The following is a 16,804-nucleotide window of genomic DNA, read 5'->3' as shown; positions in this document are numbered from 1 at the left end:
GGGCTGTGCCTCTGACTTCTTTACCTGGCTAACTCCTCAGCCTTCACACTGAGGTTAAAGGAATGACAGGTACAAGCACCCCTCTCCACCCCTCTTCACCCATCACCTCAAATCCTTTACAAATCTGGTAGCAAATGGCAAGTGCTCACAGCTAAATGCAAAAGAATTAAGGTGACATTTTTTCCTTCATATCACAATCATACTCCTACTTCAATGTGTACTAGTCCAAGTTCTGAAAATTTCTCAGGGTGTCCTCAATTGTTGCAAATAATATAAAATTATTTAAATTTTTTGTTAGAACAAAATTAATTCAGTTCATTTAAAATTTAAAGTTTTTTTTTTTTTTAATTTATTTGATAGAGAGAGAGATCACAAGTAGGCAGACAGGCAGGCAGAGAGCCTAATGCAGGGCTCGATCCCAGGACCCTGAGATCATGACCTGAGCCAAGGCAGAGGCTTAACCCACTGAGCCACCCAGGCACCCCAGTTCACTTAAAATTTAAAAATGAAATTTGCTGTTGAGTAATTTGAAAAAAATGAAGTTGTAAAACCAATAGCAAGTATTTTTTAAAACACCTCCTCTGTGTAATTGACCAAATGCTGATTTGAGGTAGGATAACGTTAATGAAAATAGCTATCACTTTGCGTCTTAACTATTTTTTTAAAGATTTTATTTATTTATTTGTCAGAGAGAGAGAGACAGCATGAGCCAGTGGGGAGGGGGCAGAGGAAGAAGCAGGGTCGCCGCTGAATAAGGAGCCTCATGTGGGACTCGATCCCAGGATCCTGGGATCATGACCCAAGCCCAAGGCAGACACTTAACTGACTGAGCCACCCAGGCATCCCAGTGTCTTTACTATTGATCAGGCAGTGTCCCAAAGGATTTAGCCTCATTTTAAAATCTTTATAACAACCCTATAGACCAGATATTTTCCCCCCTACTTTAAAGAAATGGGACCAGGAGATAGAAAGATTAAATAACTTGTCCAGGGTGATACAGAGCTGGGATCTGAACCCAGACATGTCTACCCCTAAAGTCCCTGTTCTTAACTGCTATTCTATATAGCCACTTGGCTCTTGCACTGATCTGGGTCCTTCCCTCTGTTCTAGTCCTTCCCCTGCAATGCTCATCTCTGGGAAAGTAAAGTCGTTGGTAAACCTCTCAGCGCACAACAGAATCTCATAGGCCAAGTAAAAGATAAATGCACCTCAGTGTCCCCATTTGGCAATAGAGACAATAACTATCTCCCGGGATTGCTGTGAGGGTTAACTGAGTTAAAAATATATCAAGTGCTTAGGAAAGTGCCCGTCACATGTGGGCTCTCGATAAACGGTGGCTGTTGCCACGTGCGTGCATTTTTGTAAATTACATAATCTGTTCCCTTTGGACACAACTGAGACTTGAAATTATTTGGTAACATTACAATTACATGCCTTTTGCGGTTCCACAGAACACAGAATGAAAGTATTTTTGAAATTAATGAATACTCAGGGGTCTTAAAGCTGAAATGTCTAAATTTCAGGAAGGGGAAGGCATGTGGCTTCTGGTGCTGAACGATTCTAACTATGTTCTTCCCAGCTTTATCCGCTGCCATACCTCCAGCGCGGCAATAGGACAGCTGGACGCAAGGTACAGGTCCTGAGCCAGGTTGAAATCACTAGTAAACATGGCAAGATGTCCCGCCAGAAGATTGTAGTCTTCTATTCCCTACAAATAAAAGCAGTTTTAATGAGAAGAAATAGAAGTGTTTCTTTTTTTTTTTTTAAGCCTTTGCTTAGTAGGAAGTGGTTAAGGTTCTACAAATTAACTTGCTGATGAGTTAGGTAAGACTAACTGCGGAAACTTAACATGACTGAATACATACCATTTAAATCCGAATGCAGTGAGTCTCATGAGATGCTGCTTACCTTTATCTGTTCCAAGGACATCACCATGCCCACATTTCCGATTGTCCGATAGACGCGGATGGCAAACTCCACTTCCATGTGATGGAGACAAGCTCTGGCCAGCTCATTCCAGGCAGCGTGATCATTCAGAAGCTTGCACATTTCCCAGGCATCAGAAAACCTAGCATTTCAATATATCGGTTTCATCAGGGAACTCTATTTGGCCCCTGGTTGGCAATTTTCAGGTTATATGTATTATCATGTTAGGTCTTAAATTTTCCAAAAACACTTCTTCGTCTGTCATCCTCATTTCCAAGTTACGAAAAACTACATAAATTTTTCTTCCTTTATTGTACAGATCAATCTTTTTTCTTGAATGCCTGCTTCTCCTCCACCCCTCTGTTTGGGCTCTCTCTTGCTATCTCCCTCTCTCAAATAAATAAAATCTTTAAAAAAGTGTTCTTTTTAAAAAAAAAAAACATTTAAAATGTTTTTTAAACATTTAAGATTTTTTAATTTAAATACTTTATTTATTTATTTATTTATTTATTTATTAGAGAAAGAGAGAGAGAACACCCACGCAGGGGTAGCGGCAGGCAGAGAGAGAGGGAGAAGCGGGCTCTGATGCAGTACGCGATCCTAGGACCCTGGAATCATGACCTGAGCCAAGGCAGATGCTTAATCGACTGAGTCCCTCAGTTGTCCCCTGACTGGTATTTTCAAGGGTGGTGACTAGATGAGATTGTCCTGAGGCTATCGGCCCAGAGGGCAGTCGTGGAGTGCTTAGAGTATGGATTTTTCTGAGTGAGGGCCCACGTTAGTGGGGGAGTACGGGGCAAGCAGGGAGGAAAAGGTCTGGGGTGTGGGTGTGCGTTGGTGTCGGTGTGTATGTTGGGACATGCACTTGTGGGATTAGGACTGGGGGGAAAGTGGAGGCTGCAGAAGATGAGCTGTTTTAAACAGAGCAAGTGTGAGGAGCTCATGGACTCCCACACACACAGCTGGTGGCCAGCGGTACATAGGGGTTTAAGTGGAAGATACATGTTCTGGGGTCCGCCTCTTATGAATGCTATTGGAGCCGTGTCGGTAGGGGAGATGCACTCAGGAAGAATCATTAGAGAAGAGAAGAGGGGGCTCATGGGACCCAAAGGAACAGCAACATGTAAAACACGGTCGGAACCACAAAGGAAAGCTCACAGCGGCCGTTAACAGGTAAGAAGACGCAGAAAAAGGACGTACCCAGCAAGGCAAGCCTAAACTTCTTACGTCAACATTAGGATACTGTTGAAATCATGAGGCTTATTAATTATTAAATATATAATTATTAATTATTAATTTCACCGTAAGTGTGCTATTTGGGTGATGAGAAAGCTCTTTGTTCTGAAGGGCTTAGGACAGTTGTACTTCCTTTAGAATTTACACACATTCTCCGCACCCCCCCAACCCAGTTTTCTTATCTAAGCCTCACAATAATCCCGTAAAGGAGGCAAATACTATCATCTCCTGCTACTTTAATGGGATTTGACCTTTAAAAATCACAAAAGCAAACGAGATGCTCAGGAGAAGGGGAGAAGCCTCTGGAGTCCCCCACCTTTTGAGCATTAAAGTCTGCGACAGCATCTGCCGCAGCTCGTTCGGCCCCACGTCTTTTAAACTGTCGAGGAACTTGTGGGTGCTTAGGTAGATGTTGTTTATTTTCCCGCTCTGCGTCTGGCAGGTCAGCTCTCCGTTAAACAATAGCAAAGGTCTATGAGAGAAGGGCACTTTGGTGCCTCCAGCCAAGATGACCTTGGACCCTAGATTTGAAAACAGACACCTTAATGTTGAAAGTGGATCTTCAGCCCATAAATCAGAAAGGAATGCTTTAATTTCACTGTCATGGTAATTTATTTACCAACAACTGCACAAGAAAAATGATTATGTACCTTGTATTGTGTCCTTGTGGAAGACGTAAGTGTACACCTTATCGTCATCGTAGGCAATAAATACACCTTTATCCATTGGCCAGTTTTCCCAAAGAACACCTTTAATGGTTGGTGAAAAGTCTGGAATCTCATAGGTAGCATCATTAACCTACGAAACAGGATTTACAGATCTGCCCCAAGTCTGTACTGAAACTGTCATTGCTGGCCTGGGTAGGAGCCTGTTTGCTGCCTTGGCGGCATGCAGCTTTCCCATCTCGTTCACCCCAACAACACTCCAGTCACAGCGGGAAGGAAAGTTCCTTTTCCTATTCCTGTACTAGATCTGGCTTGAAAAAAAACCCCAGGGTTTGTATGGCAAATCAAGCCTTTTATCTAAAACTTGGTGCAAAAAATTAAATTAAATTAAAAAACGGTGCATTTTCAGGAAAAACGGCAAGTCTGGACACAAAAGCTTCAGCTTAAAAAAACAAACAAAAAAAAGATCAAAGCTGCTGAACACAACAGAAATTTAAACTACAAACACACTTGTGTTGAGAAAATTTTCAATCCCTGGTACAGAAATGGTCCAGCTAGAGAAGAAACTAATTAATTCATACATATCTGGAAATCAAATAAACTCCACTGGGTCTGTTTTTTTTCAAAACCTTCTCTAGAACACATGCCAATAAATATAAAATGTACTATTAGTGATATAAGCTATTAAAAAAATCAATGTACATATTCCACCGACCTCCGCAGACAGGCTTATTTCTGCCCTGAATGTGCAGCTGAGCCATACCCCCTCCTCCCTCCCTCATCTTGCATCTTGCTTGCAAAATAAGAAGGAAATGTAAGAGCACAGACTAGCTAATACTCTAGAGCTGAGCTGTGCAACAGAGTAGCCACTAGCTCACAGTCCCGTGGCTCTCTGGAAGCTGAAATGTGTCTAGGCCGACTGAGAGGGAAGTTTAGACCACCCACTAGATCTCAGGGAGCTAGTACAAAAAAGGGGGTAAAACATTTCAGTCATATTTTATATCGATTACATACCAAAGTATTAATATTGGGTTGAACACATTAACATCAATTTCACCTGTTTCTTTTTATCTTCTTGCAAAAAAAATGTGGTTAGCAGAAAATTTAAAATTATATGTAGTTCTAATTATGTTTCTAATAGATAGTGCTACTTATCAGGCATTGTGCTAATTACTTATTTATATGCAACCTGATTGAATTCTAACCTCATACTGTACAAGATAGGCATTCTTTTCTTAAAGATTTTATTTATTTATTTGAGAGAGAGATAGCAGAGCACAAGAGAGGAAGAGGGCACAAGCAGGGGGAGGGGAAGAGGGAGAGGGAGAAGCAGGCTCCCCGCTGAGCAGTGAGCCTGATGTGGGGTTCGACCCCAGGACCCCGAGATCATGACCTGAGATGAAGTCAAACGCTTAACTGACTGAGCCAACCAGGTGCCCCCAGGATAGGCATCCTTATGCCCACTTTGCGGAGAAAGCAGCTCAGGCACCAGGAAAGTTGCCCAGAGTCACACAGCTAGTAAGCTGAAAAGCAGGACTTGGACTTATGCTTGTGCTTCCAACCACTGTTTGACACTGACCCTAGGTTTATGCAGATGAGCACACAGCGCCACCAGACTGGGGGTAGAATTTTTTTTAAAGGTAACCTTTTACTTTATTTTATTTAGTTGACAGAGAGAGAGAGAGAGAGAGAGAGAGAGCAAGGGTAGAGGGAGAAGCAGGCTTCCCACAGAGCAGGGAGCCTGACTCGGGGCTCGATCCCAAGACCCTGGGATCATGACCTGAGCCGAAGGCAGATGCTTAATGACTGAGCCACCCAGGAACGCCCCAAGGTAACCATTTCTTCAGTGCTTATTACATGGCAGGCACATACTAAATGCTTTATGCACATCGTCCCATTTCATTTTTACGTAACAAGCTACAGAGTAGGTAGAACTGCACCCATTTTGGGGGCTCCTGGGTGCCTCAGTAGGTTAAGCCTCTGCCTTTAGCTCAGGTCATGATCTCAGGGTCCTGGGATTGAGCCCCACATCGGGCTCTCTGCTCAGCGGGGAGCCTGCTTCCCTCTCTCTCTGCCTGCTTCTCTGCCTACTTGTGATCTCTCTCTGTCAAATAAATAAATAAAATACTAAAAAAAAAAAAAAGAAGAAGAAGAAGAACTGCACCCATTTTATCAATGGTGAAACTGGGATTCTGATCAAAGCGAGGGTTCTGGAGGAAGTCACCCCGGGCTCAGACCACAGATGCCATTTTCTGACTGTGTGACCTTGGACACACAGTCCAAGATCACATAGTCAGAAAATGGCAAATCCAAGTGAGGCCAGGCATGGAGCTTGGGCAGCTCAGACAAGGACCCTGTTACAGAAAGGGGATTTGTCCAAGAGGAATTTCCTGATCAAGGAGAGAGAACTCAGGGGTTATCTTACTATTTATGGCATTTGTCCTCATTTGTTCTGTGACTGGGAGAGGAATGGGTTGAATTAAGAATTGGTCCATTGGGAATTTTGCTTCAATAATTCAGGAGCTCCAGTGGGGAAACCTGTTCCATTTATCAAATGTAACAAAGATTTATCTTTTCTAACCTTAGTTTCTTCACCTGTAAAATGGCCAATAATATGAGTATTTCTTGGGGGAGCCCGTTGGTTGGCTCAGTCAGTAGGACATGGGACTGTTGATCCTAGGGTTATGAATTTGAGCCCCAGCTTGGGCCTAAAGTTTACTTTAAAAAGAAAAAAATATATATATATATGTATATATATATACTTATCTCTGAGGCTGCCATAAGGAGTAAGAGACACCTGATAATATGTAAGGCGTACTCAGCACAAAAATACTAGTTATTATTATTATTCATCTGAAATCGAGGTCTGTTTGTCTGTCTTCAGACTCCATGCACTTAACCACCACACCCTAACTATTTACAAACTTCCTGTAATATAACTCGTCATCCTTAATGGGCTTATAGAGAGTGATGGGGTACAAGGCTGTTATATTAGGGTGTTTGTAAGGAAAAAGTCACCCTCCCGATTCTACTGTATAATGTCAGTCGCTTCCTTACCATGCACCCAGTGCGGAAAAATTGGTTGAATAAATATACGTATGAAGGAAACCTGCGAGTAAATGTAGGAATTTTAAAGAGCAGTAGTGGTCATCTGAATAGTTACATATTTTTTCTTTTTCTTTTCTTAAAATTTATTTTAAAGATTTTATTTATTTGAGAGAGAGAGAGAGAGCACGAGCTGGGGACAGGGTAGGTAGGGGCAAAGTGGGAGAGAGAAGCAGGCTCCCCACTGAGCAGGGAGCCCGGCGTGGGGCTCGATCCCAGGACCCTAGGATCACTTCCTGAGTCCAAGCAGACGCTCAACGGACTGAGCCACCCAGGCGCCCCTGAATGATTATATATTTTCCTGTATGTACACCACAGGAGCAGTGTTTCTCTCAGATTCACTGAAGTGGAGCAGAGGAGTGAGCTGCAGTAGTATGCTATGACAGGGTGAGTCATCAAATCAAATCCAATGCATGGCACACTGGGCTGGAGGCCAAGACCGTCTCCTGTGCCCTAGGCGGGGGAGGAGGGGGGAAGACTGTGCAGCAGAAGCCCGCCTTCCCCTTCCCTGCCAAGCTCGCCTTAACTGTAGAAAGACTGGTGTAACTTACAGGAGGAATTCACTCCTGGGGGCACCGTGCTCCCCTGGGATATTGTGCCCAACCACCTAAGATTCTAACCTGGCAGCGAGATCTTGCTTTGGATAAAAGCAAACACGGGCCACAGGTGGGGTTAGGGAGAGCCTGTGCTCTCAGCACAGTCCTGGCGGATTTGGGAGGATTCTGTTTCACCGGGACTTTTTTCCCTTAACATGTAACAAGTTGGAAACAGGAATGGGAATGGGCAGCGAGGGAGATAATTCTGGAACCTGAGGGGTTTAAGGGTGGTAAAGCAATAAAGAGGTGGGTCTTTAGCTAACACCTGCTAAATAGCTACCAGATGCCTGATCATGGATTTGGAAGAACAACTCACTGAAACCTCACAGCAACACCATGAGGAAGGTCATGTAGCCTCTTTAACAGAAATCATCAAGGAAAGGAGAATGTCACAGGTGAAAGAAAAGTGCGTTAACTTGTTCAGACTGCTCTAACTCTTCACCCTTTCTGAAGAGGTAGACCCCAGTTCTCACTTAACTCCTGTCAGATCCCTGCTTTCCCGCCTACATTCTGGGTACCCTTGTCCACAGTTTCTATCTGTGGTGAGCCCAGGCGCAGAGTTTGGGCAGCTCGGACAAGGACCCTGTTACAGAAAGGGGATTTGTCCAAGAGGAATTTCCTGATCAAGTAGAGAGAACTCAGGGGTTATCTTGCTATTTATGGCATTTGTCCTCATTTGTTCTATGACTGGGAGAGGAATGGGTTGAATTAAGAATTGGCCCATTGGGAATTTTGCTTCAATAATCCAGGAGCTCCTGTGGGGAAACCTGTTCCATTTATCAAATGTAGCAAAGATTCATCAAAGATAAAACGAGGAAAAAAAGAAAAAAATTAAAGGAAGAGAAAGAGAGACAGGAAGGAAGGAAAGAGAGAAAAGGAAGGAAGGAAGGAAGGACGGATCATGACCTCTGTCTCAGGTCATGATCTCAGGGTCCTGGGATCAAGCCCGAGTTGGGCTCCCTGCTCGGCGGGGAATCTGCCTCTCCCTCTGCCCCTGCCCACCCTGCTCATGCTCTCTCTCTCTATAATAATTAAATAAAACCTTAAAAAAAAAAAAAAGATGCCTCCAAGAGCAGCTGTAGGCTATGTGAACTGTGACCAAGAACATACTAAATCATTAACTGGATATCAAAAGTAAGTAAATGAAAAATCCAAGTACAGTAAATGCCGTAAAAACCTATCTCCTTTTCCTAATTTATTTTTTTTTAAAGTAAGGGGTGTATAAAAATAAGAGTAACTGATTCTAAAAAGGGTCCCCCTGTTTTTAATCTATCATATACAAAAATACCTTTTCTTTCTGTTCAGGATCAACAAGGCAAGAGGAAAATCAAGTGAGATGGGCAGAAAGGAGTCCCTGACCTCTGAAGCTGATTGCATATCTGGAGAGAAAAGTCACGTACATCAAGATATACTGTACTATTGTGCAGTAAATAAGGTTAAAGTGGTACAGAATGTAACTATTTTTCCATTTAAAGAATCTTTCTGGGACTGACACAATGAAAAACTGCAAAATAATGGAAAAAGTTTTCTTGATGCAAATAGTTATAAAAATGGATCACAAACGTGATTTAACAAAGTACTCTAATCCTTGAACTAGTTATGGAACAATGATTTTATATATAATGCATATTAAAAATACTTTTCTTTATATATTACCTTAAAAAAAATGAATGCTTAAAAAATCTTCCAGACTTACCGGACAGTAGACAAATCCATCACTTTTTTCATCAATGAAAATTAATCTGGTCCCATTTGGGTCAGGAAAAATCTTTTTCACACCAACAGGATGTCGATAATCATTAACAAATTGCCAGTCTTCGATGTAGAAATACTGAATAACACCAGTCTAAAAAAAAAAAAATATATCCAGTAATAGGAATAAAAAGGTTGTCAAGAAAATACTTCAAGCACTTAAACACACTTCCAATTTTAAGAGAAAATGTATCATATTTTTCATGCAGGAAGAGTCTAAAACTAATATTTACTATATGTAAACGTACAGATCCAAGAGAGTAAGTGAGAATGTACATGTGATTCAACAGTTAGTTCTAATATTCTTAGTGATATTGAAGTATAATTGATTTTCAGAGTTTCCACTTATAGGAAATATCTTTACTGTTTAAGAATAACTTTCAAATCATGTTATTTTTAAATATTCTTGCTGTTAATTAAGACCAATCAGAAAACTGAAATAAACAAAACCACCCCATGCAATCAACTATATTTCTATATATTAGCAATGAACTATACATACCAAAATTTAGAAATATATTACCATTTATAATCACTCAAAAAAGATGAAATATTTAGGTATAAATGTAAGAAAACTTGCACAGGATTTGGAAAACTATACAACCCTGATTAAAGAATCAAAGAAGATCTAAATAAATGGAGGGTATACAGTGTTCGTGGACTGGAAGACGCACCATAATAATCATGTTAATTCTCCCCAATGGATACACAGTTTTCATATAAACCCATATTTGGGTATAACCTAGGAATGAAATTCCTGGGTCATATGGTAGCTATGTCTATTTATTTATCTATTTTTGTACAGATTTATTTATTTTAGAGAAGGGGGAGGGGCAGAGGGAGAGGAAGAGGGAGAATCTCAAGCAGACTCCCCACTGAGCGCAGAGCCCGATGTAGGGCTGGAAAATGACCCTGAGATAGTGACCTGAGCCGAAATCAAGTCAGATGCTTAACCAAATGAGCCCCCCAGGCACCCCTATTGTCTAATCTCTTACATAATTACCAGAGTGTTCTGCCGAGCAGTTGCACCATTTTACATTCCCACCAGCAGTGTATAAGAGTTCTGATTTCTCTCCAACCCCCTCAACACTTGTTATTATCTGACTTTTTTTATTACAGCCTCACAGAGGATGTGATGAAGTCGTAACTTCACATTTACTTCTGGGAACTTATTACAAAGAAGTAAAAACTTGTTCACACAAAAACCTGTATATGAATGTTTATAGAAGCTTCACTGGCAATAGTAAAAATAGTAAAAAACGGGAATCCAGATGCCCTTCAATTGGTGAACGCTTAAACAAACTGGTATATCCATACCATAGAATACCACTCAGCAATAAAAATGAACGAATTATTGTTGCACACAATGACTCAAATACATCTCCAGAGAAGTATGTGAGTGAAAAGAAGCAATCCCCAAAGGTTACACGGTGTATGATTCTACTTATGTAACACTACTGAAATGCCAAATTATAGAAATGGAGACCAGGTTACAGTTGATTCTTGAACAACACAGAGATTAAGGTTACTGACCACTCCCATCCCGACAGCTGAAAATGCACGTATAACTTTGACTCCCCCAAACTAAATTACTAATAGCTTACTATTGACTGGAAGATTTACCAACAACATAGCTGATTAACACATATTTTGTGTGTTAAATGTATTATATACTGTATTCTTCCAATAAAGTTAGAGAAAATATTACAAGAACCATAAGAAAAAATACACTTACAGTACTGTATTTATTAAGAAAAAAAACTACATAAGTGGACAGGTTCTGTATTTATTGGAAAAAATCCACATACTAGTAGACTTCTACAGTTCAACCCCTGTTGTAACCCTTGCTGTAACTATAACTTTGTTAGCAGGGATTAAGGTTGGGGTGAGGGCAGGAGGCAAGTAAGTGTGTCTATAAAATAGCAACATGAAGGCATCCTTGTGGTTAAAGAACCATCTTGACTGTCAATGTTAATATGCTCGCTATGATATGTAATATAATGTTACCATTGGGGGAAACTAGGAAAAGAGCATACTGGATCTCTCTGTTTTGTTTCTTACGTGGGATCACTTTGTATTGTTTCTTACAACTGCCTGTGAATCTACAATGATCTAAAAAAAAAAAAAAAGTTAAAATAAAAACACATAACATCTAGGGCTTCTTATTCAGGCCAAGATAGGGTAACAGCCAGGACTTAATTTTCCTACCCCAAACAACCAAAAACAGTAGACAAAAATCATGAAAAAGCACTTTTCAAGATCCTGGAATGAGGCAACAAAGAACAATGAGTTCTGCCCAAGATTTTGGAAATAAACCAGGTGAGCCCCATGAGCCCGCCAGCTTTTGCTTTGAGAGTTTTCAAGACATGGCAAAGGGAGGAGGATGCAGGCAGAGCATGGCTTCCCGAGCTGAGGAGAGGAGCAGAAAGTCTGGGGAGAACAGGTGGCCGGGGTTTGCAGGGCAGAGTACAAGAGAAAGAAGCCTGGAGAGCTGCAGGGGTCCGCTGTGAGTCCTTAGCAGCTACTGATCACTGCAGGCAAGTGAGAAAGCCACAGGCCAGGGAAAAAACCATCCAAAGGGATTAGAGGGAACAGGACTGAGAATAGTAAATATTCCCAATAATCAGACTAGAAGAAATCACAGGGCACTGGGTAGAGAGCTCAGAAAGATCAGAAGTGGGAATAATCAGCTAGAGACTGAGCAGTGTTTCACATCTGCCTAAGAAATCATAAAACCAGACTCAAAAGGGTCAAACTGCTTCTAAGTCAATTAACTGCATCCCAGAGCAAAGCTCAAGAGTATTTTTAGCGCCCGAGTGACTCAGTCAATTAGGCGTTCGACTCTTGATTTTGGCTCAGGTCATAATCTCATGGGTCCTGAGACTGAGGCCCGCATGGGGGCTCTCTGCTCAGCGGGGAGCCTGCTGCAGATTCTCTCCCTCTCCACCTCCCCAAGTGTGGGTGTAAAAAAAGAATATTTTTAGGAATACAAAAATATCCTGCATCCCAAACAGTAAAATTATCGGGTATGCAAAAAAGGAGAAAAGAGGAACCATAGCTTAAAGGGGTTTAATATGATTGTGTATCTTTTATTATTTGATTTTATCTAATTTGTTGACTTATTAGCTACAACTCTATCATTTTAGTGGTTGTTTTAGGTTTTGTAGTATACATACAACCTGATAACAGGCAACTACAAAAGATCTACAGCTAAAATCATACTTAATGGTCAAGAATAAGACACAGATAGCCACTCTCTCCATTCTTATTCAACAATGTATTAGAATAAAAGGCATCCATGGGGCACCTGGGTGGCTCAGTCGGTTAAGTGTCTGCCTCCAGCTCAGGTCATTATCTCAGGATCCTGGGATCCAGCCCCAAGTCAGGCTTCCCACTCAGAGAAAAGTCTACTTCTCCCTCTCCCTCTGCCTGTCCCCCGCTGCTAGTGTTCTGTCTCTCTCCCTCAAATAAAATCTAATAAATAAATAAATAAATAAATAAATAAAAGGCATCCATATTGAAAGGAAGAAATAAAACTATATTCAGAGATGACATGATCATCTATATAGAAAATCCAATGAATCTACAAAAAACTACTATAACTAAGTGAATTTAGTTAGGCTGCAGTAGGATTAATACCCTCAAATCTGTTGCATTTCTATATGCCACAAATGAATAATCAGAAGTTAACATTTAAAAAGTAATACTATGCATTAAAAATATGAAAAATGATAAAATACAAAAATATGAACTACGTAAGGTATAAATCTGACCAAAGGGATGCTGGGACACCAAAAATACAAAAACATTAAAAAAATTAAAGAAATTAAAATCTAAATGAATGGAGATATATACCTCATTAATTGGTGAGTAGATTTTGCTAAGGTGGCAAATGATCTGTAACTTCAACATGATCCCATTAAAATTCCCAGGAGGCCTTTCGTAAAAATTGACAAGCTTGTCATAAATTCAAATGGGAATGCAAAGTACTGAGAACAGCCAAGACAACTTGGAAAAAGAAACTCAAAGTTGGAGGGCTAATGAGACCTGATTTCAAGACTTACTATAAAGCTACAGTAACTAAAACTACACTGTTATAAACACAGACATACGGATCAATGGAAAAAGACCCAAACATTTATGGACAATTTGATTTCTGACAAAAGTACAAAGGCAATTTAGTGGAGGAAGGACAATCTTTTCAACAGATATTGCTGGGACAACTGGAGTATCTTTAAACAAAAAAATGAACTTTGATCTATACCTCACAGCATAAACAAAAATTAACTCAAAATGGATCATAGACCTAAGTACAAAACATAAAATTGCAAAACTTAGAGAGGAAAACACCGGAGAAAAACTGTGGGACCTTAGGTTAGGCAAAGATTACTTAGATATGACACCAAAACACAATCTGTAAAAAAATAAATTGGTAAGTTGGACTTCATCAAAATAAAAAAAAATTCTTCTTGGGGCGCCTGGGTGACTCAGTGGGTTAAAGCCTCTGCCTTCAGCTCAGGTCATGATTCTAGGGTCCTGGGATCAAGCCCCATATGGGGCTCTCTGCTGAGAGCCTCTGAGCAGAGAGCCTGCTTCCCCCTCTCTTTATGCCTGCCTCTCTACCTACTTGTAATCTCTGTCTGTCAAATAAATAAATAAAATCTTTAAAAAAAAATTTCTTCTCTATCAAAGACACTGTTAAGAGAATGAAAAGGCAACTGATGCACTGGGAGAAAATACTTACAAAGCATATATCTGATAAATTACAGACTTGAATCCAGACTATATAAAGAACTCTCAAAAATCAATAATAAGAAAACAACCCAATTAAGAAGTGGCCGAAGAAATTTGAACAGACACTTCAGCAAAGATATACTGGGGCCAAACAAGCCCATGAAAAGATGCTGCTGGAGGGGGAAGGAGAGATGGGGGAAAAGGTAAAGGAAAGATGCTCCACAGGAATCCATTAGGGAAAAGCAAATTGAAATCACGAGATTTCACTACACACTTAAGAGTGGGTAAAATTAAAAAGATTGACGACATCAAATGTCAGTGAGGATGTGGAGCAATTGGAATGCTCGCACTGTTGACGGGAATGTAAAATGGTACAACCAATATAGAGAGTTTGTCAGTATCTTAAAAACTTAAACATACACATGCCATATGATGCAGCCATTCTACTTGTTGGTATTTATCCAAGAGAAAAGAAAGCATATGTCCATGCAAAGGCTTGAACACGAATGTTTACAGCAGCTTTATTTGTAAATACCCCATACTGGAAATAATCCAGGCTGGAAACAACCCTGAACTGGAAACTCCCCCAAAGTCCATCCTTAGGTTCACGGTTAAGCTGATTATGATAAAGGTATACCACAGAATGCCACGCCAGCAGGAAAAAGGAATCAACAATTGATACACACAAGAGGAATGAATCTCAAAATAATGATACTGAATAAAAGAAGGCAGAAAGAAAGAAGTATATACCATGTGATTCCATTTACATAAAATTCTAGAAAACAGAAACGCATTTATAGTGACATGAGGGGGTTGCAGGATGGGAAGGAGGAATCATAAAGGGGCATGAGAAAACGTTTGGTGGTGATGACCATGTTTACTATTTTTTTTAAAAAGATTTTATTTAGGGATGCCTGGGTGGCTCAGTTGGTTGGGCAGCTGCCTTCGGCTCAGGTCATGATCCCAGCATCCTGGGATCGAGTCCCACGTCGGGCTCCTTGCTCAGCAGGGAGCCTGCTTCTCCCTCTGCCTGCCACTCTGTCTGCTTGTGCTCACTCTCGCTCCTCTCTCTCTCTCTGATAAATAAATAAATCTTTAAAAAAAAAAAAAAAGATTTTATTTATTCATTTGACAGAGATTACAAGTAGGCAGAGAGGCAGGCAGAGAGAGAGGAGGCAGCAGGCTCCCTGCTGAGCAGAAAGCCTGATGTGAGGCTTGATCCCAGGACCCTGGGATCATGACCAGAGCCAAAGGAAGAGGCTTTAACCCACTGAGCGACCCAGGTGTCCCCATGTTTACTATTTTGATTGAGCTGATGGTGCTTCACAGGTACAGACAAGTCAAAACTTACCAAATTGTGGACTTTAAATACCAGTTTGTTGTGAATCAGTCATAACTTTATATGCTAAAGTATATACCGCTAAAACTTTAAAAACACGTATTTTCAGAATCACTCAAGAAAGAGATTGAGATAAATGCTGACTTCTGGACAGACCACCACACCTTGGTGTGAGTTCTCAATTCAAAATGCCGAGGGGAAGAGTGCAAAGAGTGGATTTTACATCAGGAGATACTGTTCAAGTTCTGCATCTGTTACAAACTTACTAACCTCTTAATCTTCAGCGTGTTTTTTTTTTTTTTTAATCTTCAGCGTTCTTCAGGCTCTAAAACTTCCCTGCTTATTTTATAAAACTAATGAGATAAAACAAGCGCGATCAGGGCTTTATAAACTGTTAACATCTCATATAAATGTATTACATTTGCTATTATTCACCATATCTCTTACTACTTTATCGGACTCGTGAGACCCACCGTACTGATGTATTTTAGTATTAGTATTTAGGTTGGACTTAAAGTCTCTCTTATGGCCATAAGCATGTGGTAAGACATGTTTTCTTTAGAAAGCAGTATAAAGGGAGAAAATGAAATGTTTGAAACAGTCAGTAATTGTTTTCCTAATGTGGAAAACAGTGACCTTCCTACCTTTACTAAATTCTTTTAGAGATTCAGCAAGACAACAGGTATGATATGCTTTGAAAAAATCTTTGAAAGCCTTTTACGAATGTAAGATGCTATTACTATATGTTTTATGTCCATCTGGCTAGTGCAATATTTAGAGGTCTAGGGTATTGGTGGTTCAAAGGACCAAAGATTGGGGCACCTGGGTGGCTCAGTTGGTTAAGCGTCTGACTTGATTTCAGCTCAAGTCATGATCTTAGGGTCATGAGATCGAGCCCCGCATCAGGCTTCACACTTAACCAGGCATGGGGCCTGGTTGAGATTCTCTCTCTTCCTCTATCTCTTCGCCTCTCCCTCCCCAGCTCACGCTCTCGCTCTCTAAAAAATAAAACAAACAAGCAAACAACAACCAAAAGAGTAAAGTGGGATTCTCAATATTCAATTAATTTTGCCATTTGTCAGTAGGCATTGGAGATCTACAGTTGAATGATATGTCTTACGTTCATCACCAAATTAGATCCCTAAGGCATCTAGATAAGGAAAACGAGGCTTGGAATGGGTTAAGTAGCACCTAGCAAGTAAGAAAACTGCAAGTAAGAGAATCTGAGCCCAGATTTCCCAGACTCCAAAGTCTGCTCTTTTCACTCTGCCATCAAAATTGTTTACATAATCACAAAAGCACTTGCTACTAGCAAATCATGGGACCTATGTGCTATACGTAAGTGTATATAAGGTAAGGTATATATGTTACTTTTGTACATCTATATGTATGTATATATTATGTATATATTATACACACACACACATATATTACAAATTAAAAATTAGAAA

The 16,804-nt window shown here is 40.4% G+C and overlaps 1 protein-coding gene across 1 annotated transcript in view; it reads right to left on the bottom strand.

Moving 5' to 3' along the window:
- The window catches only part of WDR19 (WD repeat domain 19), an 86,132-nt gene that overhangs the window by 50,724 nt on the left and 18,604 nt on the right, over positions 1-16,804 (bottom strand). The window contains exons 10-14 of the mRNA XM_080796746.1: positions 9,225-9,374; positions 3,813-3,960; positions 3,479-3,683; positions 1,909-2,068; positions 1,598-1,708 (exon numbers count right to left, since the gene is read on the bottom strand). Coding sequence (XP_080652872.1) covers positions 1,598-1,708; positions 1,909-2,068; positions 3,479-3,683; positions 3,813-3,960; positions 9,225-9,374 — 774 coding nt within the window. The remainder of the gene's footprint in view (positions 1-1,597; positions 1,709-1,908; positions 2,069-3,478; positions 3,684-3,812; positions 3,961-9,224; positions 9,375-16,804) is intronic.

Source organism: Martes martes (genome assembly GCF_963455335.1).
Source record: "Martes martes genome assembly, chromosome: 2".
Classification (NCBI taxonomy): domain Eukaryota; kingdom Metazoa; phylum Chordata; class Mammalia; order Carnivora; family Mustelidae; genus Martes; species Martes martes.
Note: the sequence above shows the minus strand (reverse complement) of the source record. Positions and strands in the feature narration are given on the sequence as shown.